Source organism: Condylostylus longicornis, unplaced genomic scaffold (genome assembly GCF_029603195.1).
Source record: "Condylostylus longicornis isolate FDR11 unplaced genomic scaffold, ASM2960319v2 ptg000049l, whole genome shotgun sequence".
Taxonomy (NCBI): domain Eukaryota; kingdom Metazoa; phylum Arthropoda; class Insecta; order Diptera; family Dolichopodidae; genus Condylostylus; species Condylostylus longicornis.
Genome location: NW_026578018.1, coordinates 2,230,268 through 2,258,178, shown reverse-complemented (window position 1 = coordinate 2,258,178; position 27,911 = coordinate 2,230,268). Strand labels below are relative to the sequence as shown.

Genomic DNA, 27,911 nt, shown 5'->3' with positions numbered 1-27,911 from the left:
TGTCATAGTATTCAGCTCATGTAACCATAAATTTATTTTATTATACTTCAAACATTTTTCCAATCAGAATTGTCAGAATTTACATTTGAATGTCCAGATGTTTAAGTAAACAAAAACATTATTTTCTTCTTCAAAACAAAATAGAGAAGAAACTACATTACATATATACCTACATATTACAGAATAAAAATAACTAAATACGAAAATAAATAAAATTGCAATACAAAATAAGAAAAGGCTGTAAAAATTATTAATGGTTTAAAACATGGAATTCGATTTAATTAAAACAAAATTGGATACCCAAAACAATCAAATGTATAGAGAAAAATGTGGTGAAATTTACAGAATTAAGTCTGAGTTTATCTATTATTGTTGTTTTTGTTTTGAAAACTACTATGATATAATAAAGTTTCATATCCATATTCATCAAAATCATCACGAATGTATGGATGCTTCTAAAGAAATTCCCAACTTTCATCCAGAAGCAAGTGAAAATGATTTCGATGCGGTAAGTAATTCAAACAAAATAAACAAATTAAAAATAAGTACGTATTTAAAAATTTTAGACTGATTCAATAAAGTTTAACTTTGTATCAACCAACCAATATTTAGATACGAAGATTGAGGAGAGCACGAAAACTGTAATAGAAAATTCATTTTGTAATGAACAGGTGAATAGGTATCTAGGATTTCTCTGATATATCAAATGAATTAAATAATTGTGTTTAAAATTTAGGTGATTGGTTCAAATTCAAACAAAAATACGAAATGCAAATTAGAGATAGACAATGACAAAGAAGTATGTAACTTTCAGTTTTCCATATGTAACTTACGTTACTATATTAATAATTTTTATATATGAATGTTTTAGAATGATCTAAGCAAATGTAGTTTGGAAAATGTAAATGAGTATGAAGAATTCCATAATGAAAAATTGACTAAGAAAAATCGTACAAATTTTGAACGAATAAAATGGAATGAATATAAAACTTTCAAAAGTAAGCATGATTTTCAAGTATTTTTGCAGGACGAAAAAATTTGGAGTTTAAATTATAAAAATATTTCAAAAAAAGGATTGAAGAAATATTATCGATGTAATCGTGTAAAAAAACGTGATGGAAAATGTGAAGCAGCTCTTTGTTTATTTGAAAATACAAAAACAAATGATTACGTGCTTCTCAAAAAAAATTCTGGACATACTTGTAGCGAAAAGGATGTAAAAAAAACTTTTAGAATTAATAATGAAGATTGTGACTTTGATATCAATACTGATTTAAAAAATGAAATAAAAATTTTATATCAGCCAGAAATGAAAATTAAAAATATTGTAAATGAATTAGAAAAAAAATTTAAGGACGTAAACGCCAGGAAAGTAACAGACTACTGTAAATACTTAAAAAGTGAAAATGAAAAACAACTCAATTTGGCCATACATGAATGGATAATTGGTCAAACAGTTGATTTCAACTCAGCCGCATTCAATGTTCCTCTAATAGTACATCATGAAAAAAAGGGAGAATGTATCAGGTACCTAACATAATTACTTACCATAAGGTTCATACCTTTTTTTTTAAATCGGTACTTGTTAGTTTTATGTGTGAAACTTTAATTTTTAATTTAAAAATATGTTTCAGATTATTTGTTTCAACAAAAAAATTGTTAAAAAATGCAATTTGTACAAAACATTTAAATTTGAATGGTATCAAAAGACTTACATGGCAGAATTATTGTATTTTTATTGTTGGTACTACAAATGATCAGGGAAATTTTTTAGCGTTTGGTATAGCAGTATGTCCAAGAAATGAAATCGAAGATTTTGAATTCTTATTTGAATCAATAATTGTAGGTGTGAAAAAGTGCTTTATTTTAAATTATTGCCCAAAACTTTTGTACAGGGACTCAAATCTTAATGCTGAAGTTGCATTCTCTCAAATATTTGGGTACGATAAATATACAAAAATATGTTGGCATCACGTTAAATCTAAAATATCAAAGAAATTAGAATATCTTCTCCCAAATCACCATAACAAAAAGGAAAATATTTTGGCGGATTTAGATATTTTGCAAAAAAGTGAAAATTTAAATGCTTTCAAGGATGCTTTTAATTTATTCGAAAATAAGTGGGCAATTTATGTAGAATTTATTACTTACTTACATCAAGAATGGATAAGCGAAAATTACAATTGGTTTGAAGGAATCTATTCAGCTATAATAAGCAGTAATATGGCCTTAGATTGTATAGCAAAAGGAATTGAGAATGATGAAGAATTTCGGTCAAGAATTCCATTTTCACAATTCAAAGTAAAACTTTACCAATGGTTAAAGAATTTAGATAATTTAGAATATAATGATTTAGTATTAAATTACAATATTCACAAGAAAAGTAATTCAGAAAGCAAAAATATTTTTAACCACGATTTTAAGGAAAAACATTTTTGTGAAAATATACAGGAAACGAATTCAAAAACAAATAGTAAAATGAGAAGGTGTAATTTTCAAAGAACTATTTCTCAAACAGAACAAAAAGAAAATGAAAGCAAGCTAAATCGGGTATGGATAGAAGATTGTACGTTTAGTTCGTACTCTGAAGCGCAAAAGGCTATTGCTTCTGAGCAAACTTGGGGCTTTTCGTTTAAAAACAAAAGTAAAGCTGGCGTTAAAAGATATTATCGATGCAATAAGGTACCAAGAAGAGGTAAGGGTTGTAATGCTTCAATTTATTTACTTTTGAAGTCAAATTGTACTGATGTTGTCTTGGGACGATCCAACTTACCACATACATGTCATAAACTAGTATTTAAACCTCGGAAATTGGATGACTCTGTACGAAGTGAAATAGAGCGTTTAACTGAATTGAATTGGAGACCACGTCAAATATTAGAATTTTTTCATAAAATAAATTTTACTCCTATGCCAACCCGTGTTCAAATCTCTAATTATGTAAATGTTATTAGAGAAAAAAAGTATGGAATAATTAATTTAAATAGTGAGGAACTTGAAGTTTGGTTTAAAAATAAATCTGAGCTCCCAGTTAATTTATTAGAAATGTTTATTGTGTCTTATAATTTTAGGAAAGAAAATTTTAATTTTTTTGTTTCATCAAAAAAACTACTTCAAAATGCTAATAATTTGAAAATAATAAATTGTGATGGAATTCATAAATTAGAATGGATTCAATTCCCAATATATATTATAGCAACAAGCGATTCAAATGAAAAATTTAATTGTTTAGGAATTGGAGTTTGCTCAAATAATAATATTGAAGATTTTGAATTTTTATTCAAATCATTAAAAGAAGGAATTTTTCGTATATTTAGTATAGAGATTCATCCTGAAATATTAATTACGGATACAAATTTAAATATTAAAAAAGCATTTCAAAATATTTTCGGTTCTTTATGTAAAATTAGAACATGTTATGATTTAGTACGTAAGGAAATTAAAATAAAATTAGAAGAATTATGCATTAAAAAAGAATTAAAAAATAATATATTAAAAGATACAGATTTATTACATCGAAGTTGCAATCTAAATGAATTTCAATCAAATTTAATCAATTTTATTCAAAAATATTCATCCAATAAAGAATTTTTAAAATATTTTCAACAAGAATGGATTGATTCCAATAGTAATTGGTATCAGGGTTATTGCGAAAATGATTTTAAATTAAATTCAAATTTAGAATTGGAAAATTTTTTAAAATGTATAAGAAATCATAAATTATTTCATAAGAAAATGTCTCTCAGAAATTTTAGTAAAATATTAAGCGATTGTATAGAAATGTGGTCAACATAAGCATAAATTAAATAAAGAAACAAACAAAAATATGAGAATATAAAAGAAAAAGATTCTACTTAATTTTTTTTTTTTTGTTAAATTAGCCTTGACGACCTTTACAAAGCCCGGCTTCAACTAAAAAAAAGTTTTATTTTTTAATCTAAATTACGGTAAAAGAATTAAAAAAAAAAATTATAATATATTAAAGTTATATAACTGTGTAATTGTACTACTATATGTTAGGAAAAATGATAAACATATCACTTTCATTATTTTAATGGGTAGGTATTTAAACTTAAATGCAATAAAAAAAAGACTTGACTGAACATTACGATTTTCATATTAATTTTTCAACAAAATTTAACGTTATTTCACATTGTCTCAAAAAAAAAAAAATTCTTAAAAAGTTAATGTTTTTAATCATAAGTTTTTTCTTCTTTCGGAGTTCTCAAGTGTTTAGGTCGTAATGGTTGTTATACGGAAATAAATATTATGCGTTCGTGGAAGTTACATAATATTTTCATACATTTATGCACATATTTTGAATGGTAGTAATTGTACTAATATTTTAATATTAAAAACAAAAATAAAACATTATAAAATTATGTTAGTTAACACATTTGCAGAATTTTTAAAGATCATAGCTATTTATTTACTATTACTAATGCAACAACTAAGTACAACTAGATTAAACGAAATTAATTGGGACTCCATATAATTTTTATAATACATATGTATCCCTAAAGACCATACAAGTCTAATATTTTTGTTCGTAACGGTATGCATTTCTTATAAAATTTGCCATCTTTATGAATCAATAACAATAATTTGAAATATATTACTTATATCTAATTTATTTTTAAAATTTTCCTTATTATTGTTTTAATAAGATCGACATAATTATATGAGCAAGCACTACTCACAATACATACACACTTATCTTTCCTTAAAAACTAGATTTGTAATTAGGGAGCATTTTACGGGGGAATACAATATAGAGGGACACATAATATTCAAATAGTTGTTCTTTAATTAATTAAAATTATTTGTTTCTTTTTACAAACTTTGTACCTATGTATGTATAATAAAATCAAGAAAGAAAATTTCATTCATAATTTAATCATCAGATGATTCTTGATTCTCGATTTCGTTTCTCTCCTTCATTAGTTAATCTTCTTTTGTTTTTATTTTTCTATTTTACTGCTAAACTATTTGCTATAAAAAGGTACAGTAGTCCAATATAAAACTAAAAAAAAAAAGTTGTGAAAACATAAAAAACCAACAAGTTTTTATATACAAACATAATAATATTATTAATCGGTAAATTTAATTAAACGCAAGTAGACGGCGGATCACAGTACTCAAAATAATATTATTGTTCACTATAGAATCATATTTTGCTTTACTTTTGTAATTTTTGATGCGCGCATTTTATAATAATTAATAATATAACAATATACTAAGCAGGTGACCAGTTACTTAAAAAAAAAATGGAGGACGAGAAAATTTAAAAAACCGTAGACTATTTTTTACCATATCTATTATCAATTATTTAATAAAGAGAGTATTTTTCTATTAAGAAAATTCTTTTCATCGCATAAGAATTTATGGCTTAATCATTTGCAAAATCATACATAATTTTTATATAATATGGTATTGAATGTTCCTAATTTTAGCTTATGCCATTTTTAAAATTTAAAAGTCCGGATGCATTAAAATTAAAACTGTTTGCAAAAAAAAGGGCATATTAGACTTTTAAATTGATTATTTATAATAGTTTCTGTTTATTTGTACTACACTTTGTACTACATATTCACTAATTCCGTTATACGTTAAATTAAGAACAAAAGAATAAATGTTATGTCCTTCTTTTTGCTTTCCAGGGAGGACAAAACCTCGAAAAAAAAGGACAGTCCATTCTATATGTTTAAACGGCTCTCTCTGATATAATACGTAATTATGAATGTTTTTTATATACAATCACAATATGCATTTACATATAGATATACTTTATAATATATAGGCGGTATATGCACGTACTATTATGGATTGAATCAACGAAGTGATGCTTAGCATCATACCGTCTTTATAGTTGCATTTAATACGGTTAACCATTTGAATACAATAGAAATTATAGATGAATATTAACAAAAAAAAAAAAAATAAAGTTGTTTGTAAAGATTAACTAATACCATTATTGTTGGACACACAATGAGATATACATGCAAACAAACATACATAATTTTCCTTGTTTGTATGCTATTATACATTTTTTTTTATTGTTCTTCTCTTTTATATTAAATTTTTCTCTACTTTTTCATTTTAAAATTTTTAACATTTTGAATTTTAAAGATAGATAATATGGCATTACCACGGAGTATAGCATTTTATTTGCGGTTTTGTCTTTAACGTGTTAATATCGTAAGTTTTATTTTATATTTTTTTTTTCTGTGTTTCCTTACAGTGTATAAAGGTATAAAAACTACGGTACTTACAACAATAATATTTTAAATGGAATTTATATTTTCGCTTCTTCTGCGTGTTTACTTAATGGGAAGGAAATAAACAAAAATTTTTGTTATTTTTATTCGTTATTATTTTATTTTCTTTCCTTTTTTACTATAAAATTGTGATTCTTTTTTTTTGTTTTTCGGAAGTAATGTTGTAATACGTAGTTAAACATTGTTAACGGTTGCAAAATTAAAATTTTTATAAAAAAAAAAAAAAAAAATTTTATTTTTTAATTTGAAAATTTAAATTTTTAAAATTGCATATTCATTTTTATGCACAGTGTGAATGAGCATATAAATTAAAAAATAAATAATAATTTTTATGTTATAAAAGTGAATTAAAATCATTAAAATATATATCAAAAAGAAAATATTGTGAATTAATGTAAAACTCAATTTAGAAGAAAAAAATTAAGGAAAATAAAAGTAAATATTTTGAAATAAATGTTCACATTTATACGTACATTTAAATATTTCGGGCATTAATAACAAGGGGTAAAATATCTACACATAGAGGAAATTTCAGTGTCCGCGAAAACTATTATTTTCTTTCTCAAAGTAAGTGCTGTACTTCTCAGTAATTCACTAATATTTTGGTTCTATGTAGCATACTAATAAAAATTTTAGGGTAGTTTGTACTTAAAACAATTGTAAATTTTTCTCAATTACAATTTACATATTTATAATATTTTAGTATGTTGAGTCAAAACAATTAATCTTGCATATAATCAAGTTCACAATAAGTAAAAAAAATTAAAATTGCAACTGCATTTTTTTTACAATTTATTAAATATATAAATAATATGATGTGCTCTGTTTAGAATAAATTTAATAAATGTGATTTTTTAAGATTTGTTTAAATATTTTTGATTAAAAAATTCTATTTTTGTTATCACATTATTTTCAGCTGATTATACACTATTTACTCATGTAATATTTTTCTCATCAATAAAATGTTCTGTTGTTTTCTAAAAAAATCAGACATATTTAGAATAATTAAATGAAATTTGTTTCAGAATTCTTAAAAAAATGTTTCATTTTAATACTAAATTTTACAAAATTAATGCATAATTTATGAAATTTCATTAATATTTTTAAGATTTATTTATTTATTATAATTATTATTGAAATTTTTAATTTACTTGGCCTATATTAAAATGAGATTTTTGTTTTACTTCTTGTTTACTTTACTATTAAGTAATTTAAATATTTGATTTAAATATTTTTATTTGCCATCTCTGTTTCTGTTGTTTTTTTTTTTTTACTTTGCAAATTAAATATTGAATTAATTTTAATGAAATTCTTCAAGATGAAAATAAAATATTTATGTAATTATAATGGGATTTTTGTGTAATATGAGTGTACGGAATTTAAACTATATTATTGTTTGTTTTATTTAATAAAAATACAAGCACCTAAACAAGTATAAAAATCATTGAATTGTTTTATCAAAATAATCATTCTGTAATTCCAGCTTAATTTGCAAGGCATTTTTGCCAATTGATGCTCGATTATTTGGAAACGTCAATAAATGGAAATCTTTTGTTATTGGAGTGAAACAAATTCCAAAATTGTTTATATGAATAATCTTAACCGTTCACTGCCATTGAATTGAAAATATGCTTAAAGTTCTAAAGCATTTGCAAAGCTCCTTTTCTTTAACAGCATCTATAAAATGAGAAACTATTTAATTTTTCCAGATTTAAAATTTGTTAAGCTATGCAAAAAAGAAATTTTTAAAATTTAAATTAGAACTTTAAGTGAATGTGTCGGAACTATAGAAAATCCTCATAAATTATTATTTGTGAAAATTTTTATTTCATTCTAATTTAAACATAAAACTAATTTAAACATGAGATGAATCTCGCTTGATGAAGTACGAGTAGTAGGAACATTATTTATTTAAGCTTTATTGGGCTCCAATAACTATGTATGTAAAATGAAATTTTAAATTGAATTAAGTATTGCTATTTTGTTGATTATGGAAAAAATTTGCTTCGGAGTCATTCGTTGCTGTTCAATATTTCTCAAACAAGCAGTTTATTTTGTCTTTGACTATTTAATTACAAAAAATAAATATAGTATTTGTTTTATTGAAAAAATTCCAATAATATTCATCGATAAATAAATTTAGTTCACGTATATTAAAATTAGTTAAAAATCGTCATGCATGTGTATTATAATTCAAAATTTTAAAACAAAAAATATGTTAACAAAATTAAATAATGAATTATTGCATAATTATGTTTTAAAATAATAAATACGCAAATTTGCAATACAGATATTATATCGATAGCTTTATCAAATTAAGTAAAATATATAAAAAAAAAAAAAAAAACAATTTTTATGTAATTTAAAAATTATTGCAGTCATTTGTAGATGAAAAATTCAAATTTATTTATTTTAGTTTTTTTAAAAAAGACACTAAAAGATCTCGTCAAAGATTAATGTTTCAAACAATTTTCAAATCATAAAGAAATAAAAAAAATTACAAATTAAAAGCCTATATACATATGAAAAGTAATATGTTGAATTGCAGTCGATCAAATCTGAGGGTTTTGTAAAACAGCATATTTCCAATTAACTATATACGTCTAGAAATTTTTATTTATTACCTTGGGTTAAAATAATAAAATGGTTGTATATTGAATAAATAACCGTATTAGATTGCATAAATTTCGGAGGAATCGGTTAATTTGACAATATTGTTTTCAAAAACCTGCACTAGTATGAAGATTTATTATTTAATTAAACTAAATAATTCAGTTAATGGCATACGATTATTCCTTTGTACACTTTTGGATACTTATCTTTTTAAAGAAGTTCAATGGAGTTTATGGAAAGAAATTTAGTTATTATTATTATTTTTTATTATAATTAAGAAGGGAACGAAGTGATAAATAAAATATTTATTGATATCCTGTTAATTATTAAAATAAGAAGCTACTGTTTCGAGAGAGTTGCCTTCTAGTTTAGAAAATATTGCAAAAATTAGTTTAAAGAGCCAAAATGTTGATATTATAGTTTTTTATGATAGAAGAAATGAGCAATTTAGAAATTGTGTTTGGTTTGAACGCAATCCGTATAACAGTAAAAATTTCGTATAACAGACAATTAATGTGTACACTAAAATTTATTATTTCATTTATATTCAACTGTTCACATTGAATTGTGTGCAAGTTTTGTTAACAAATGGACAGAGAGACAGAGTGAAAGTAAAAGGCAAATTTTTTCTAAAATCTTTTTGGAATTGGATTAATAATTATACGTTTATATTTGTATAAATGTAATAGATTAAAGATAAATTATATATAAGATTATATACGTATATAGATTAAACTATTTGGATCATCTTCATCAATTTCATCTCACGGATAATAATTGTATAGCAATAAGATTTTTTCTTTAAATCTTTTGTTTTATATTTTGTACTCTTCTTTTTTTTTTCTTTTTGAAATCTTTTTTTTTTATTTTTTTTGAATAAAGGAGAGCAACATAAAATTGAATTGCATAATTGTGTGTTTTTTATCTGCTTAAATCGTTGGAAATTATGAGTTGTTTTTTATCTTTGATTTTATAAGTTTTAATTTATGCAAATCGGTTGTAGATTTTTCAAAAAAAAAAAAAGAAAAAACAATGCATAAAATAAAAATATCACTTTGAAAATTTTTTATTTTTCTTTACAAATTTTATACATAATGATTTTACTTAGATTATAATATTACTTACATATAAAGAAACGCAGTTAACTAACTAAGTATCATAACTAAAATACATCACCAAGGTTTACGCTCAAAATTTAAATTTTTAATTTAGTTTCTTTATTTAAAATATAATATGTAGTTATAATAATAAACGAGTTTTTAAATAGGCAGACATGAGTGTAAAATTATCGGCACAAGATTTTTTAGGGAAAAAATTTCACACAATTAAATTTTACTAAAAGCTTTAAAGTATTGTGTGAAAATTGAACACAAAATAAAGAAATGTGAGCAACAAAGTTTTCCAATTTTTAAAAACAAATTTTTATTTAAACTCAAATTAATTGAGATTCGAAATTTTTAGTTTTTCCTTTAATTGGGGTGCTTGCAGATACATGAATTAAAAAGCTGGATTTCGGATAAGTATAATTAAATTGACATTGTAGTCATACGTTTTGCAGGAAATTTCTTGATTTCCTTTAAGGTTTAAGCTAGCAAAATCAAAGTTACATACATTTATTACATTACGTAATATTCATATTATAAAGCATCATACTCGTATTTTACACATTTTGTGGTTTAAATAAAAAATTGTCTAAATCGAAAAAATCGAATTTTGAGTAAATTTAAAAAATAAAAACCAAAGGATTACTTTACTTGTTAGTTGCCGTTTTCAGCGATTCCATTTAGATTGGACGACTTCCATTTTTGAAAAAAAAAACCAAATTTGAGAACTTCTATTGATCCAATTTCGATTAAAAACAAACAAAATTAAAAGAGCAACAAAACATTTAAAACAAAGTTAAACAACACAAAATTTAAGAGAGTTTAGGAAAAAATTCGAAGCATGTTTTAACAAATTAAATTTGAAGTTTATATTTAAATTTTGAAAAAGTTGTAATTTTTCCCACTTTTCGATAACTTTTGGTCAAATTCCCTTACACTGATTAGATTAAAATTATTCGATGTCGAACCGATGTCAAACATTTGTAATGAGAATTGATGTTAAACCGTGGAAAACATCAGTTAATAACAAAATTAAAAATTATCAAACACAAAGAAATATGGAGTTTTTGATGGCAATCACAGAACTGCTAACTAACATGTGAATAAATGCATTTGTATTTATTCACATAAATAATAAATAATACATAACGTGTGTATTTTATCCTATTAAATTAAATATGGGTATTTGCATAAATTTAAATAAAATGTAAAGTGGTTTTTTTCATGAATTTACTCGAATTTATTTGTGCGGTATCAAAACATCACTATTATTTGAACATATATACTTCGTGTATATTTTTTCAATGTGCTTTTTTCACCTTGCAACAGGTAGCTTTACTAAAGTAAACAGACTTGATACACATTATATAATTGGAGGAGTTTTCTGTGTTTTTTTTTTTGTCCTATAGGTATTTAAGAGAAAGTTTTGTAAAATTCAATAATAATAGATTTATATAGTTATAAGAGAGATTTTTATATATTGATGTGCAGGTACATTTTTAACAGGTTGTGGTGATATAGAAAAATATTATAGATTTGATAAGTAAATTTATAACGAGTCATTTTTTTTGCTGTTTAGTTTTTTATGTTATTTTTGAGGCTTCACGCGGGATTCTTTTAAGTTGTCAATATCAAATAAACAATTGTGGAGCTCTCTTATTCTATTACGTTTCATTCTATGTCGATGACTTAAGGCGTACAAAAACTGAAATCATGTTCACAAGAACTGAATCCAAGGGATCAGCATAGTGTCAAATTCTTGAGGTTTGAAGAAATTGTTTTAAGCGATGAAATTCGTCCATATTATGATTTATTAAATTTGTTATTAATTGGAAACGAATCATATTGCAAGAGTGGCTGAAAAATTCCAAAAAATTAGTGCTTTGAATATTTATGTTTAATTTTTTTGTGTTTATTAAGTGTAATTTCAATGCACTGGAAAGTTTTGACAAACAATATCCAAATAAATTACAACTTTCCAATTTTAATTAACATTTCTGTTAATTCATATTGAAAATTTGTAAATTTTGTCTGTTCGTCAATCAGTTTGCTAATTAGAATGAAGAAAATTATCAAAAATCTCTCAGTTAAGGAGTTTGCAACCACTTAATTATTAAAATGGCATAAAAAGTGGCTCAATTGCAGTTTCCTATATATACAGTTGAATGAATCAAAATTACTACATTCACGAGCATAAATAGCAAAAGTGTCATAGTAGTGTCATATTAAACAATAAAACTGAAATTTTGAAGGAAAATATTTTAAAACTTTGACGTATTACAAAAAAGTAATTTGGTAGTCAAATGAAGTATAACTGAGTATGCATACCAGAATTGAACCCCTCAATTTCATAAAAAAATTATTTATGATATGTGTGGAGTTTGGACTATGACTATGCGATATCAATAACAACGGTACTTTAATTACAGAATTTCTTATATTGTAAAGTGCATTGGTATCATATGTAAATATATTTATAAGTTTATGTAACTGTAATAAGCGATGTATATATTATATAGAAATTCACTTAACCGAAAATAATATTTAATTCATGTTATATTAAACATTCATTAATTATTCATTAAATCATTTAATTTAATAATTTTCATGATCTTCCATAATATATAAGTTTTATGATTCTATAAAATATTTATATTGTGTTGTATGGTATAAAATATTGAATTTAAGCATAATAAAATTTAACTATGCATAAAAATTATTGTAAATTAATAAACTGTAATTAAAATCCAAAAATATACGTACTTATATTATTTGTATTGTTTTAAATACTTCTTAGAGTTTTATAATTAATTTATATGCAATTATTAAATAGACTGAGGGCAAGCAAATTTTGTTTCCGCTTATTTGAAAATAAGGATTATTTTAGCGAGACAATTTCTGGTTTTCAAAGTTTTTTTCCGGAAATATAATTTAATAGTTATTGTTTAGGGATAAGGTATACACTAACTAGTTGATAACACTTATTCATAAATTGGGTTTTTATTGACAGGAAGTGAAGTAAAATAAATATTGAAAAATAAGTATTGAAAATGTAAAATAATTTTTGCCGTTTTCTCGTTATTTTCTGAAACATGACAAAAAACTCACTTGTCATATGACTTCTGCAAATGTATTCCTAAAATCCCATTACTATTTATGTGTAACTCAATAGCAAAAATTTTGCTATGTGTGAATTTAAATCAAAAAATATGACATTTTTTGCCGCTTTTTAAAAAATGCAGTGACTTCATAAATTCATAAAGTATTCATAAATTCACTGCATTGTATTCAGACTCCAAAGCAAATGACCTATTAATGTGTATAAATTTAATAAATACTGAATAATAAAGAACCGGAACATTTTTAAAAGCAAATTAATTTATGATTCTACATACACATTTTGATTATTTTATAAAATATTTAAATATCATCCAATAAAAACTATAAATTTATAATTAAATAAGTAAAATATAAAAACTTTTAATTAATATAGAAAATTTTATTTGTTTCTTTTCATTTCAGATGTTCTAAACTTATTACGAACAGAGCTAAATATTTTATTAAATGATCATTACTTTATTTCATAATAATATAGTAATAAATTAATATAGAAGAATAACGTTAATAAAATTATATACAAATTTTATATACACAACCTACCAGTTTTATTATCTACAAAGAATTTAAAATTAACAATAAAACACAAACAAAACAAAAAAGGAGAACCGAATATATAAAAATAAAAAATATATGTATATAATAGAGAAATCATGGTAATGCAAAAAATATTGGTAATATTATTTCATCAACAACTTATTTTACGTTATGGTATCTGGGCATTAAGAACAACTGAAACGCAATCATTGTACTCTACTAAATTACCAACAACAATATTTATAAATTATAATCAACACCAGCACCCTAATGAAACAACTATTATACAAACAGCAAATCATATAACATTAAATAAAAGAGATGATAATAATATAACAGAATTAAATAAAAATTTAAAAAAAATAGAGGAAAATATGCAACAAGAAAATGCAACAGATTGGAAATTACAAAAAAAAATTATAAAAAATTCTTCAACAATAATTAAAGAACAAAAAACTGTGCCACCAGTTCATTCTTCTTTATCATCATCATCATCAAAACCAAAAAAAACTACTACAAGTACAACAAAACGTTCTACACAAACAACACATCATTATCATCCACCGTTAGGAAAAATGATGAAAATTAATTCAATTGTAACGAATTGCACTAGAGATTTATTTCAGATTAATGTTGATTTAGGTAAAAAATTTCGTGGTATATTCTTTGCTAAAGATTTTGTACATGAATGTCGTATACATGGTAATTATAGTACATTTATTACACTCCAATTACCAACATCTGGTTGTGGTGTTAGATCCGTACCAAAAAATGATGGTACATTAGAATATTCTGTTAAAGTAATGTTACAAATGGATGAAAAATTACGTCAAAGTTCTGATATATTAAAAATAGTTAAATGTACATTACCAACATCATTAATGAGTATGGATGTATCAGGTGAATCAATTATTGATGACGATGATATGAAAAAAATTTTTAGGTAAGTAATTTTTTCTGTCTGATTGTTTCGATATTTTTTTGTAAACAACAAACGATTATTTTAGAACTGGTGTAATGCCATATATATCTATCAAGCCTCCAAGCTGAAAATATTTTCGAAATTTTGATATATGTATATGGCGTTAACTGGTGCAATGCTTTGTGATAAAAGTGTTACTCACTTTTTTTTTAGAAAACAGATTCCATATTTTTCGCTTCAAAACTCTCTTTCAAATTTTAAATTTAATTTCTTTTTAAAGTTTTCCAAAGAAAAGAAAAGTACCTATTAAAAAGTAAAGGCCTTTCTCTGTACTTCACTCCTTTTTCTGGGTGAGAGGAAACGACAACCATCATTTCATATGATTGCGCAAAGTAATTTTCAAGTACGAAGAGTTTGTATCATGTTGGCATTTCGAAAGAAAAATTATTCTTTAAGTTTTGAAGTTGGGGCTCTGTAAATATTAAAAATTCGTGTATGGTACTCAGTTTTCGCTTACTTGGTCACAGATTTTCTCGCGCTGGTTTTTTTTTTGTTCCTATGTTAGCAATATCTGATTTTCGTTTGTATATTTTAAATTCGGAACTTAATTGGTTGGTGGATATATAATACCACATGTGCTTACATATTTATATTGTTTTACATCTTCCATATTATGCGCCAGTTCCGTTAAATTGCACTTATATATCTATAACATATACATGTAAATATAGGTGATAGGTCTATATCTATAACATATAGAGCATAATGTAGGTGATAGGTCTGACAATACCTACAATGATAATGAAAGAAAAGAAATTATTTTTTGTTTAATTAAATTTTGCAATTAAAATCAATTTCAAATAAAATAAGATATTAAATTCAATATTAAAATTTATAGAAATTTTTTGTTATTTAACCCATTTTTTCCTAGTTTAATATTGTTCTAGATTTTAAAGGCGAATCAAAAAAAAATTACCTTAAAAACAATTCAAAAAACAATTATACGACGCTATACTTAAAACTGTTCGACAATTATATTAGAATCTGTTATACATTTTAAAAAAACATCAGTTAATTAATAATGTCTTCATTTAGTTTTTCATAAAAATCATACATGTTAAGAATTGATAAAAACAAAAAAAAAATAATAAATAGAAAAAGTTACAAAATTTCACACATTAAAATTTATTACTAATTTTAAAATCTAATGGCGCTTTCCTTATATAAAAACGTATACATATATAATATAATAAATATTTATTATTTTTCTTTTTTATAATTAAATTTAAAAAAAAAACATAAAAGAAATGGCCGAATGAGATTATCATCAACCGCAAATCATCATCATTTAAATAATCATAAATTTTCATTACATTCAAATTCAACTGGTATTGATGAAACAACAGATACATTATCATCATCATCTACATCATCATCATCGATACCAAGAGTTAGAATATGGTTAGAATTAGGTGCTAATAATGCTGATAATGTTGATTCTGGTGCAGTACAAGTTGGTCAACCAACAACATTAGCTATTCGTGCTGTATTACCGGGCACAATAGGTGTTCGAATTATTGATTGTGCTGCTTTAGATGGTTTAGGTGATTCATCACAACAGCTTTTAGATCAACGGGGTTGTCCAGTTGATGAACAGGTTAGTTTTATAAATATAAAGAAAGAGAAGGAAAAGAAATTAAATTTTATTTTTTTTTTCTAAACGCTTTATTATGCTTATGTTGAAATGAATTGTTAAAAATATTGCTCTTCTTTTTTTTTTATTTTTTTTTTGCGTCGTTTTTTTTTTATTTTCCGACCTCTATAAGTATGTATGTATGCTCGTAGGCATTGACAACTCAATTAAGTTAAAGATGGCAAAGCATTTGTTGCTTATAGGTAAAAAAATAACGAAAAGCAATTGCTCTAATAACAAGTGATTTGTAAGGAAATCAAATTGCATTTTCTTAAAATATGTATATATTTAATATGAACTTGGCAATGGAGTATTAAGAAATTAATAAAGTCATATGCTGATTAGTTTGCATTTAAAAAAATTGATAGAGTTGAATACATTTTATTTAATAAATAAGTGAAAAATCTTAAGAATTTGAATGGAATCTTGTGGATCAAATTTGAATGAAAAAAAGATCAATATTGTTGGTATAAAAAACAATAAGGCCGTATAAGGTTAATTAATTTGGTTAAATTTAATGAGTATTTAGTACCTTAACTTAATTAATTTAAAAATAGTTTTATAAAAAATTATTTAAGAACTAAGCCTAAATTAGAATAAAAATATTCACAAAATTGTTTTCACTGGAAAAATATACAGAACTAGTCTATTTTGAATAGCTGATCTCCAGTGTTTTCTTTGTAATAATTGGTAATAATTAATTCCATGTACATAAAAATCAGTTTTATAAACATTATGAACGTATCATTAACTTTGTAAATATTTTATATCTTTTATTAAAAAGAAAAAATGTGTATTATTTCGAAATGAAACTTGAAAGTGTAAAAGGAAATTTGTAAGAAAAAGTCATTGCATTACACATGCTCATATACATGTAATAAAATACAAGTTAACTGAGTTCATTTCTAATAATATTAAATTTAAACACTGTGCGCGTATTACAATAACTGTTTGTGGGGTCTTGAAATCTAAGAAGTTTATATTACACATGATATTTGATCTACAAATAGATTATAATAAATACTGTTATACTGATGATTTTTTAAATTTATACGGTGACGAACGACGATATAATATAACGTTTTATTGTGTGTGCGCGCATAGGTAAATGAATTTCTTAATATTTAGAAAATAAAATTTTTCATTTAATAAATAATTTAAAAAAATTTCATTCATTTTTCAAAAGAGAATTGAAAAAAAAAGTTATGCTATAAAATACGAGCAGTTTCATGTTCACGAGATCGGTTACTTACAAATTTATTAAATTCAAAATTGCTGTATCACATTTCAACTCTTTTAGTACGCAATATACCCCTTCAACAGCAAAATCCATGTTTTACAAGAATATTTTCTAATTTGTATATCAGGGGTTATGTTACAGGGATGAAGTTATATCACTTAAATTAAGAATAAAATTAGGAGCTTTAATTATATTATGCAAATTGTAGGCATAAAGTGTTAAATTTAAATTAAATTTAAGAACATACATATAATATTTACGTATAAATTATAATTAAATTATTTATTATAAGAAAAATATGAAATTATTAACCTTAACATGTGATAATCAAAAAAAATATGCCATTCTTTGGGGCAGTATGTTTTTTTTTTAATTTATAAATAAAGAATTCAATGAGAATTTTTGTTTTCGATTTTTCCCATACATTGTAATTTCAAAAATAATTTTTCAAGGGACTTTCACACTGTTAAAAATTTGGTGTAAAATTGTATTCGATTTCATTCTATTTATGTAGTATATGGTAGTATGTATCCATGAATGTATGTATGAATATTGAATTAATTCGTTGCATGAGTACGAAACGTTGAAAATATGCATTGGCAAATTTTTTATAAAATTTCTATAAAACTGAATTATTTGATACTTCAAATAAACGGCCTTCAATGCCTTCATGCCTTGAATATTACTGTAATATATATACATTTATGTAAAATTTAGCAATTACAACTCAAAAGTTGAAGACCGTATTACTGCAATTTTGAAGTTAGGTTACGGTGACATGTCTACCAGAAAGTACAAATAGGCCAGTATGACCAGTTTTTATACCGCTGGATCAAAATTATCCGCCAGCCTCATGATAACCAGCCTGAGCTTTTTTGAAACCGGCTAAGGCTCTTGGCATTTGAATTCGCCAGATTCGTTGTCTGTGAAAAAAAAAATTACATAAGGTATCTCAGAGTTTCTGCCAAAGCCGGACATCGTCTCCTTTTCCTGGAATTTTGCAGTTAAAGAAATCTAAAAAATTTACATAATTAAATAAGAAATTGCAGTATACATACATATATGAGTAATTTATGAAGCTCATTGGATAGCAAATATTGTTATTGAATTTATATTAAAAAATAATCTATAAATTCGCTATTGCTTATAAAATTATTACTACAGTATAATCATTTCATGTTAAATGTTTAACTTCATTACATATTCATTCAAATAAATTCATGGTAAAATTAACAAATTTGATTCTTGAATTTTTGACTGTATATTTCTTTCTTCTCGAATAAATTTCTTAATTTTTGTATTTGGTTCATCTTTGCTGTTTAAAAAAAAATTTATAATTTTGTAATTAAAGAGAATATTTTTTTTCTTTTAAGGTTATGACATTACATATATTACAATAATTATATTGTAGAAAACAAGTATTTGCGTTAGATTAAACTGACCACAGATTTATTAATACAGTTAAAATCATAGTATTCTAAATATATACATACATACATAGATAATTAAAACAAGGAAAGAGAAAAAAAAACGAATTATAAAATTTCGCATAAAGATTAATATCTTTGCATATAAACTTCTGAATCATAAATTTACAAGATGATTAGCTATTGTTTGAAAGTATTATTGTTGTACTAAAAAATTTTTGAACAAATTTTCAAAAATAACAGAGGTAGGCAGACAACAATAAGCAAAAAATTGTAGTTAATTCAATTTTTTTTACAAGTTGATGCGGTTTGTAAAATAGCACATTTCATTTGTGTCAAAGTGAGGGACAAAATTTGAGCTACAGCTAGAATTTACATTATATTTTTCCGATATAAATGGATTCGAAAACAAAACAAGATATTGTACAATTAAATTAATTCTTATATAATTGTACAATTAAATTAGTTCGATAGAGTTTATTATTTCGTAAGAAAATATGTAGCTGAAAATTAGCATTTTCAAAATCGTAATATCTGTTTGAATTGTAAGAGTATATACTTTGAAGGGGGTGTGCCAAATATTAGTAAAATAAAATTTTGATGCACATTACTTATTCTTTAAAATCTAATTGTCAAATATTAGCTTTCTATTTTTTACCTTTTGATAGACAGACATTAAGGACAGAGTAGAATCCATAATATTTTTTTATTGTTTAAAAATTTTTGAGAAATTTACTTAAAACCAAAACGTTTACAATTTAATAAATTAAAAAGAAAAATTTGTACAAGTTTAACAGTAAAAAAGTATATGAAAGTATATAAAGTTATTAAAATACAAAAGGGACTTACAAAAACAAAAAACATATATTGTTGACCCAATTTTTCGAAGTTTCTTATATTATATAGTGGAATTGTCTATACAGACACGATGTTTGATTAATGCTATTATAACAGATTTGCTCTCATTAAGTCTTCTTTTTCTTTTTACTCTTGATTAGTAGTATTATGTATTTAAGGTATATAGTTATAACTTTCTGCAAATATTTATTCTTTTGCCAGAGTACACAGTGTATAGGTAACAAATTTAAAAAATTTAAAGTGAATAAATTATTTAAAACCTAGTAATAGTAAAAATACAGAAAACAATATGCTAATTTTGTTGTTATCAATCTAGTTTGAGAAAGTAATATAATAAGTAAATTAAATTAGATGAAGAGATCAAGAATTAAAAAATAAAATGTTAAGGTAAATAATGGGAAACTTTTCAGTGTAGATAATTTTTTCTACATTTTAGTTAAAAAAGAATTTAGTGTAGGTATAAAACATAAAATTCATAGCTTGAAATTTACCGGACCCAAAAGGTGTAAACAGTTTTACATTAATCTGATAATTCAAACACTTTCTACACCTCTTTTGAAGAAATATCAAAAAATTTCTACCACCATAATTTCAAAGTATTTTAACATATTTACAAATTTATGATTTATTTAAAATATTTTTTTTAATAAATTTGGAATTCTACTGATTCTATTGATTTTATTAAAACACCAATAAAATTTGAATAATTGAATTAACACAGATTTAAAGCCCTTTTATTTAGATCAATCAATTATGTTACGAAAACTTTTTATATTTAAAATAGGGTGATTTTAGTTCCAGTATTTTCATTTTTTACTTTTGTAATAGTTTCCAAAATGAATTCTATTCCGTTTAGTTTGTTATCTCATAGTGTGGAAGTTGATAAGTTTATAGTAATTCATTAAAGTCACTTACTGGATTTGTTAAGTGATCGTCGACATCTTACGATTTTACTCTTTTTTTTGAATAAGTGTTATTACAGTTTCAGAAATCAATAGTGGACGTGATATTGTTAGTATTTAGGCCGATATATGAGAAAAATCACCTCGAAATTAGACCATTCGAATATCAGTCCATCTAAAATGTAATAATACCCAAATATTTACATATATTAAATTGTATTTTTTTTAAAGTAAATGTAAAAGATTAATTGTGAAAATTTGAAATTTTTCTGTCTTACTTTAAATTAAAAAACCAAATGGCTTACAAAATCACCCATTATAAAAATTATACACCAATATAGTAAGGGTCTGTCAATATTCCAATTCCAATTCAAATATATACTAATTTATTACATTGACCGCAAATAAAAAAAAAGTGAAATGAATAAAAAAATCAAACTAAGATAATATGTGTGATGATTTATCAATTCAAATACCTACATTACCTTTTTTTATTGTCTCTTTTTGGAGAGTTATTTGTTTAGATTTTCTTTTAAGCCGGTTACTTAATCATTGTTTTTTTTTTTTTTGAGGAAGTACACAATTCATTTTAGCTTTAAGGTGTTAAACATTATCACTTTCATTTCAAAAATTTCTTTAACCTTGTATTAAGATGATGTGAAATTTGTGTAATATGTAATAATAGAGACTTTTATAGATACACATATGTATTTTAGTTTTTTAGATGCATACGTACGTTTTTATGCGTGATTTGAAAATACAACATTGAGGTGCATGTATGGTAGAGTTAGAGTAACCATACTACTCACATATTATTTTGTTATAAAAATAAATTGAAGCTCAATATTAAGTCCTATTTTGAGTGATATTTGTTCAATTATTTAAGCTATATCACATCAGATACATTATTTTGTAACCCCAGACGTGATTATTTCAGGAGATTTCTATTAGTTATAATCTAAGAAATATATGTTTAACTCTCTGATGTACGTTATCAAGCGACGTGTTATGGAAGGAATAAGCCTAGGACGAAAATTATGTGTAATGTTATTTCAAATCTTTAGTTTTCTTTATATTAATATTAAACTGATTGACTGTTGAAGTAGCTCCTTACATTAATTGTCAAAACATTAAATTTTTGAAGCCATTTTGCAATAACTCATTCCGTCTTTCTTCGAAATCAAGTAAATTGAATGTAAATCATGAATGTCCAGACCAGTCGACAGAATCTCATATAAGATTGTAAAGTGAATTTCATGCCAGATTGTAAATTGAATCTCATATGATACTTTCATAATTTCAAAATATTAATTTTAATTTTTGCAGACCATTTCTTTATTATTTTATTCATGCAACGTTTTATAAAAATCACCAAAACTATTGATTATAATTTTCAAAATCATCAAAAAGTAAAATTATTTTTTTTTAATAGATAATTAAATTATTGAATTTACAATTTTTTTGAATGTTATATTTGGTTGGTTTTATATAATATTGTTTTATTAGACTACGCTTGAATTAGCGTTCGTGCCAATATGAAAAGAAAAAAAAAAGGAGTATTCTTGTGGTTTTTTAACGCCTCATACCCATACTATTTCTTGCAATTGAAAAGAAAAATTTAAACAATAAAAGCTTTACTATAATTACATATAATAATAACACGTTAGTACGGTATAGAGAAATGGTAATACACAAAAAATCAAAATAAAGAGCAGCATGCATTTTTATAATTGGTTAATTATGAAATTTGACAAGCTGTGCAGTAGGTATATGTACACTGGATATTAAAATGTGGAATATTTGTATAAAACTACATGCTTAGCTGTGTATTGATTATTTGTGCATATTTTATTTTATACATAATTCGAATTTCAATGACTAAATATGTAAGTGCATTACTATTATATTTTCTTTTGTTTTCAAATGATTTTAAACTGTTGTTTATATAAAGTGTAAAACACCGTGAAAATTTAAAACTTTTGTATAATTATTATGGCATGCAATAAAGGTGTAATACACATATGTATATACACATGGCTAAAAATATTAGAAAAACTAAAATAACTAATTACCTAAGTAAGCGCCAAAAATGTTTTCAAAATATATTTTTATGATCTCTTTAAAGCTTGAAATCTTCGTTTATACCTTCTTTTCTTCCAAAAAACCTCTTGTCCGGACATACACATTGTAATTCGCTTCGGTTTAGAAATTGATTGAGAGTCTTTGAAAATTCTTTCCATAACCATTCTTTCTATTATTGGCCCCCAACATGCTTGTAAACTTAGGGGGATGTGAGTATGGACATCTTTTAAAAGAAATATGTGTCCATTCAAAGGATGATATATTTAGTATTTAACCGCCAATATTGGTGTAACTTTAATATTCTGCTCATATGATTATTTTATGTAATGTTATTTATTCATTTCCCTAAACGTAGATTGAACGACTGCTACGTTGCAATCCCAACGAATTGTCTCATAACGTTAATTTACATTATTTAAATGAAGGGAATATTGTAAATATGCATATGATGTAGATATGTACAAAATGCAGGTGCACGATCCAGTGCTACAATGACTATCTTTAAAAATAAAATATATTGACTTGGCTATTAATCTAAAATTATTAGAGTAATAGATTTAAATTCTTCATTTTTCACAGTATTTTAAATATTTTACAATATTTCAAACTTCTTCAAATTAAAAAAGATTTTTTTTTTCAAATTTATTCAAACTTGCCTAGTTATTTTAAATTTTGACATTTTATCAAAATTGTTAAATATGTAACTTGTTTACACAATAAATTTACTACTCTATATTATGAATTTTGAAATGTCACTTTAACTTAACGTTAAAAGAGTCGTAATGAAAATTGCACTTTGCACTATCAATTTTTGAAAAGGAAATTTGTTTGTTTCTTTAGAGAAATTCGTGTTATATAAAGGGCTATAATTACAGAATCAGTAAATGACCTTTATTTAAAATTTTATAATATAATAACCGAATAATGAAGTTATTTATTATATTGGATTTATATAATATTTTCGTTATAATCACATAATTATCATTTTTTTAATACATTAATACATACATATAAACAAGCTATATATACATTCATTGATAATAATATAACCATAAACTAAAAGACATAAATTTTAAATTTGATATGAATTCAAGTACATCCTATTGTCTATAATTCTTATAAAATATTAAAATCTCATAATTATTAAGCATAACAAAAATTATAAAACCATAAACTACACTATTACTAAATATTAAATGTACGTTTTCTTACGTACGTTCATATGTGTGTATTTGTATGTACGCATAAAATATGAGTATTTAAAAGATTGTTATATTAAGATCACAAAATTAATTTCCTTTTTATAAAAACTTAATGGTAATTCTTAGTATACACAATAATAAGTAACAACACCAAAATTGAAAAAAAAATATCTGTTTCACCTTAAATAATGTTTTGTTTATAATCAAAACATAAACGTCATAATTAATTATTTATATGTTATGACAGTTAAACACATATCCGTTATATCCATGCCCGGTAATACACACGTCATACTGATTTGTTTTACCTTTTCAATTTAGAAAAATATCAATTATTTGATTTGGCAAATATAAAATTTAACATTTAAAAATATTATAAAAATTTAAGGTAATGCCTGCACTTCAAGTTCGTATAACACCGGCTGAAGAAGGATGGTCTAAACCACATCAAGATGATTTAGTTGAAAAATTATTTACTGCAACATTTCCAGCTTTTAAGTTTCCAGATCGAGAAAGATTACATGTCAGTTGTGGAGTTCAATTATGTAAAGGAGCATGTCCAAGTGTATGTAAATAATAAGGAGTATATAGATACTACTTTATTAATAAATTATTTTATTCAAAAATAATTGGTGAATCATTTACTTAAAAATTATCATTAAAGGTTAATTGTGAAACAGATGAAAATTTGATATTAACACAAGAAAAACAACTTGCAAGAATAGAAGTATTCAATTCATTGGCAGTTACAGCACCACAAATCGAATTAGATCGATATAGGCAATATGATCGTAGATATAACATTAGTGGTATAAAAGTTTTTTTCTTTTTAATTATTGAATGCAAACCTAAACTAAAATCTTTTATACAATTTTAATATAATTTTATTTATAGCTGAAGAATATCCACCAAGAATAAGAACATTACATAGTGATGGAACATTATGCCTATCCATATCAAATTTAGCATTGGCATTCTGTATATTAGGTTTAATATTTTTATTAGCTGTAATTGTAGCTGTATGTTGTTTAATTAAATCACGTTCTCATACAAAATCAAATAATTCACATAGAGCAGCTAGTACAAGTGCATTCTCTACAAGGTATTTATTTATTTAAAGATGTAGTAAGTACATAATACATTTGTACATTTGTATACGATATGTGACATTTTACTTTTTTTCCCCCTCCTTTTCGAGATTTTGAGTTTCAAGGGGTGGTATTTCTGAAAAACTTTCAATTTTATCTCCTTACAAGGTGGAAAATATAAAAGGTAGAATTTTAGAGTTTTAGGTCACCACATTTTAGAGTTTATAAAATTCCCTTTCAATAATGATTTAGTGTCAATGATATTTAATAGATATACTTTGTTATATTGATTTAAATTATTTCGGACACCCTGTATATAATCATATCTGTACTATTATTAAATAACCTTAAAAATATTAATTAATTAAAATTTTCTTTTTCTTTTCAAAATTAAAGCAGTGATTCAGCACAATCAGCAAGAGGAACAACTAGTAAATTATTAATACCGTATTATGCTGGAACCTTACCATATGGTCGAGTTTACTAAGGAAAAAATAAATATTTTATTAAGAATGTTTTAATTATTTAATTTTTTTTATATAAATGATTTTAACAACGTTAAATATATATTTAGAAATCAAATTGCGGTCAGAATGTATAATTAAACATTTTTATGCCTACATATAAATATTTATACAAATGGTTTCTACAATAAGAGAAGACTGAATCCTGCATGTAAACTTACAATGTATACGTACATAAAAAAAAATATATGTATATTTTTTTATTCTTTCATATGCATAATACATACATAGGCATACATATATAAAAAATCATTGTAGATATAAATTTAATAATAAATTATAATCTTATTTATATGAATTGTTAATCATGAAATAATTAAAAAACTAAGGAGTACTTAATAAAATGATTTTGAATTATTTTTGAAATTACCGTTATATATATATATATATTGATACACACATACTTTATATCAATATCATTTTATTGAAGAAAATTATGAAATATGACAAAATTTTTCTAAACTTACGAATATGCAGAGCTATAAATTTAATATTCTAAGAGCCAACGATAAATGGGATTCCAGAAATGAATGAACTCTCGATTTTCAAACAGCCCTTGGTTGCAGTCTCATGAATAAACAGCCTTTGATTCCAGCTTCTTCTATTGCTTGCTTTCAAAACTAATAAATTTTCTAGCTATTCTTCAAAGCTTTTAATTAAATTTCGTTTATAATTCAAAAAATTCAGTTCTTAAATTTAGAATTGCAAAGAGTGTTAAATTTTTTTTTAGAAAATTAAAAAAAATTTAAGGCATTTAATTTTGGTGATGGTAAAAAAAAATTCTAAAAAAACAGCAAAAAAAAATAAAAAATTTTATAAAGTTTGGGTCAACAATATTTTTTTTAAATTTTTAATTAAAAATTGCTTTGTGATAACAATTATCATATTTTGAAGTATGAAAAAATAATGGAATTTTTAAAGTATTAAAAAACAAATTGCAATGACAGATTTATTTTATGAATAAATATATTTTATATACATACTTATATTTAAGGTTTATAATTATAAATTTTCGAACAAAATTGTAATTAAATAAAGTAATAAATATTTATAATATAAAACTCCAAACTTTATTATTTAGTTCTTCGTTTTTAATCAAATTTATTTATTATTTATTGAACCATTAATTATTTCTAGACCATACCGACGAATCCCAGTATATAACGTCCACTGGGAATCGTGGGGGCTCCGAAGAGATCACAAAACTCCGCTAAAAGCGTACTAGCCTGAAGCGACTCCCAGCCTCCCATTCGTACAGCACATGGTATACCGCCTCCTTCTTTTCCAAGCAGAGTCAAAAAAGTTCACTCTTGCTCAACTTGCGCATTCTTTCCAGGAGAACCGCCAAGATACAATGCCCAGTAAGCACTCCAACCACCATCCTCAATTCTGAACTATTTGATCAAAATCAGTATAAAATAAGAATTAATACCGAAAAAAAAATTGCCGTCAATGTGTAATTAATCGTTCTTTTAATTTTTTCTAAATGAACCTTTCCGTCTTTAGAATTGAAAGCTATTTTTGACAAATATAAAGTAGCAATCAAGTAAACCTTTCCATTTTGCAATCAAGTAAACTTCTGTTCGATCATTTATCAGATTTATAAATTTATCAGAGATTTTTAACAAATTAAAAAATGAAAACACAAGAGAATCAAATCAATAAAAAAAATATCGAACAGATTATTTTCATTCATTTTCTGTACCATGCAGTATTATCTCCTAAATAATAATTTCGATACACAATATAATCAGTATGAAAAACGTAGCAAAATTATCGATAAAAATGTGGGTAGTATTTTAATTTCCTAACTCTACCTAAAATTTACCGTACAACTTTACATAGCTAAAATTTTTTTTCAAATTTCGAAACAGAATAGCCATGAAATATTTTTTACTATTTTCTAGAATATACATATGTATAAAAAAATTTTAAATTTATTTCATAATTAAATTTGGAACTGAAATTACAGAAAATTTTGAAATTATAATACAAAATGCTTAATTTAAATAAAAAATGGCAAATGAAACAAATTTATTTTGAGAATAATGCTTGTAAAGAAATATCAGCCATTCAAAAATTGAAGAAGTATTTGAATTAATGGATTATTAATACAAAATGGCAGCTGAAAGGAAAAAATATATTTGAATATACAAATTTCATATCATATGCAATTAGAATTCCTAGAAATTGTAATGATGATGAATATAAATTTATATCAAGTTATGATATGGATAAAATAAAAATGGAGACCTCATGATGTGATCAATTTAATTGGTGTAAAACAAAATACCAGTTGATATGAATATTTAATGATCCTGAAAG

The 27,911-nt window shown here is 24.1% G+C and overlaps 3 protein-coding genes across 4 annotated transcripts; all 3 read left to right on the top strand.

Annotated features, from left to right (window-relative positions):
- The first annotated feature begins 109 nt into the window (after positions 1-109).
- Positions 110-800, top strand: LOC129611437 (uncharacterized). Of its 2 annotated transcripts, XM_055524593.1 has the most exons (3): positions 110-508; positions 567-679; positions 737-800. In XM_055524593.1, the coding sequence occupies exons 1-3, from the start codon at positions 266-268 to the stop codon at positions 738-740; spliced, it is 360 nt and encodes a 119-aa protein (XP_055380568.1). In that variant the 5' UTR covers positions 110-265; the 3' UTR covers positions 741-800. The 2 variants fall into 2 exon arrangements, with proteins under 2 accessions (XP_055380568.1, XP_055380567.1); XM_055524592.1 differs by having other exon boundaries at positions 567-788.
- On the top strand, positions 789-11,855 carry LOC129611453 (uncharacterized). The gene is made up of 5 exons (XM_055524631.1): positions 789-824; positions 872-998; positions 1,074-1,527; positions 1,635-3,226; positions 11,689-11,855. Exons 1-5 carry the CDS (start codon positions 789-791, stop codon positions 11,853-11,855), a joined length of 2,376 nt encoding a protein of 791 aa, XP_055380606.1.
- On the top strand, positions 6,721-25,676 carry LOC129611359 (uncharacterized). Its single transcript, XM_055524463.1, has 7 exons — positions 6,721-6,845; positions 13,517-14,591; positions 15,876-16,227; positions 24,363-24,539; positions 24,639-24,783; positions 24,869-25,076; positions 25,459-25,676. Exons 2-7 carry the CDS (start codon positions 13,765-13,767, stop codon positions 25,547-25,549), a joined length of 1,800 nt encoding a protein of 599 aa, XP_055380438.1. The 5' UTR covers positions 6,721-6,845; positions 13,517-13,764; the 3' UTR covers positions 25,550-25,676.
- The last annotated feature ends 2,235 nt before the right edge of the window (positions 25,677-27,911 follow it).

Coding starts and splice junctions, on each gene's coding strand:
- LOC129611437 (XM_055524592.1), top strand. CDS start 266: ATGGAATTCGATTTAATTAAAACAAAATTGGATACCCAAAACAATCAA. Junction 509..566: donor GTGAAAATGATTTCGATGCG/GTAAGTAATTCA, acceptor TAAAAATTTTAG/ACTGATTCAATAAAGTTTAA.
- LOC129611453 (XM_055524631.1), top strand. CDS start 789: ATGACAAAGAAGTATGTAACTTTCAGTTTTCCATAT. Junction 825..871: donor TAACTTTCAGTTTTCCATAT/GTAACTTACGTT, acceptor TGAATGTTTTAG/AATGATCTAAGCAAATGTAG. Junction 999..1,073: donor TGAATATAAAACTTTCAAAA/GTAAGCATGATT, acceptor TTTCAAAAAAAG/GATTGAAGAAATATTATCGA.
- LOC129611359 (XM_055524463.1), top strand. CDS start 13,765: ATGGTAATGCAAAAAATATTGGTAATATTATTTCATCAACAACTTATT. Junction 14,592..15,875: donor GATATGAAAAAAATTTTTAG/GTAAGTAATTTT, acceptor AAAACATAAAAG/AAATGGCCGAATGAGATTAT. Junction 25,077..25,458: donor ACAAGTGCATTCTCTACAAG/GTATTTATTTAT, acceptor TCAAAATTAAAG/CAGTGATTCAGCACAATCAG.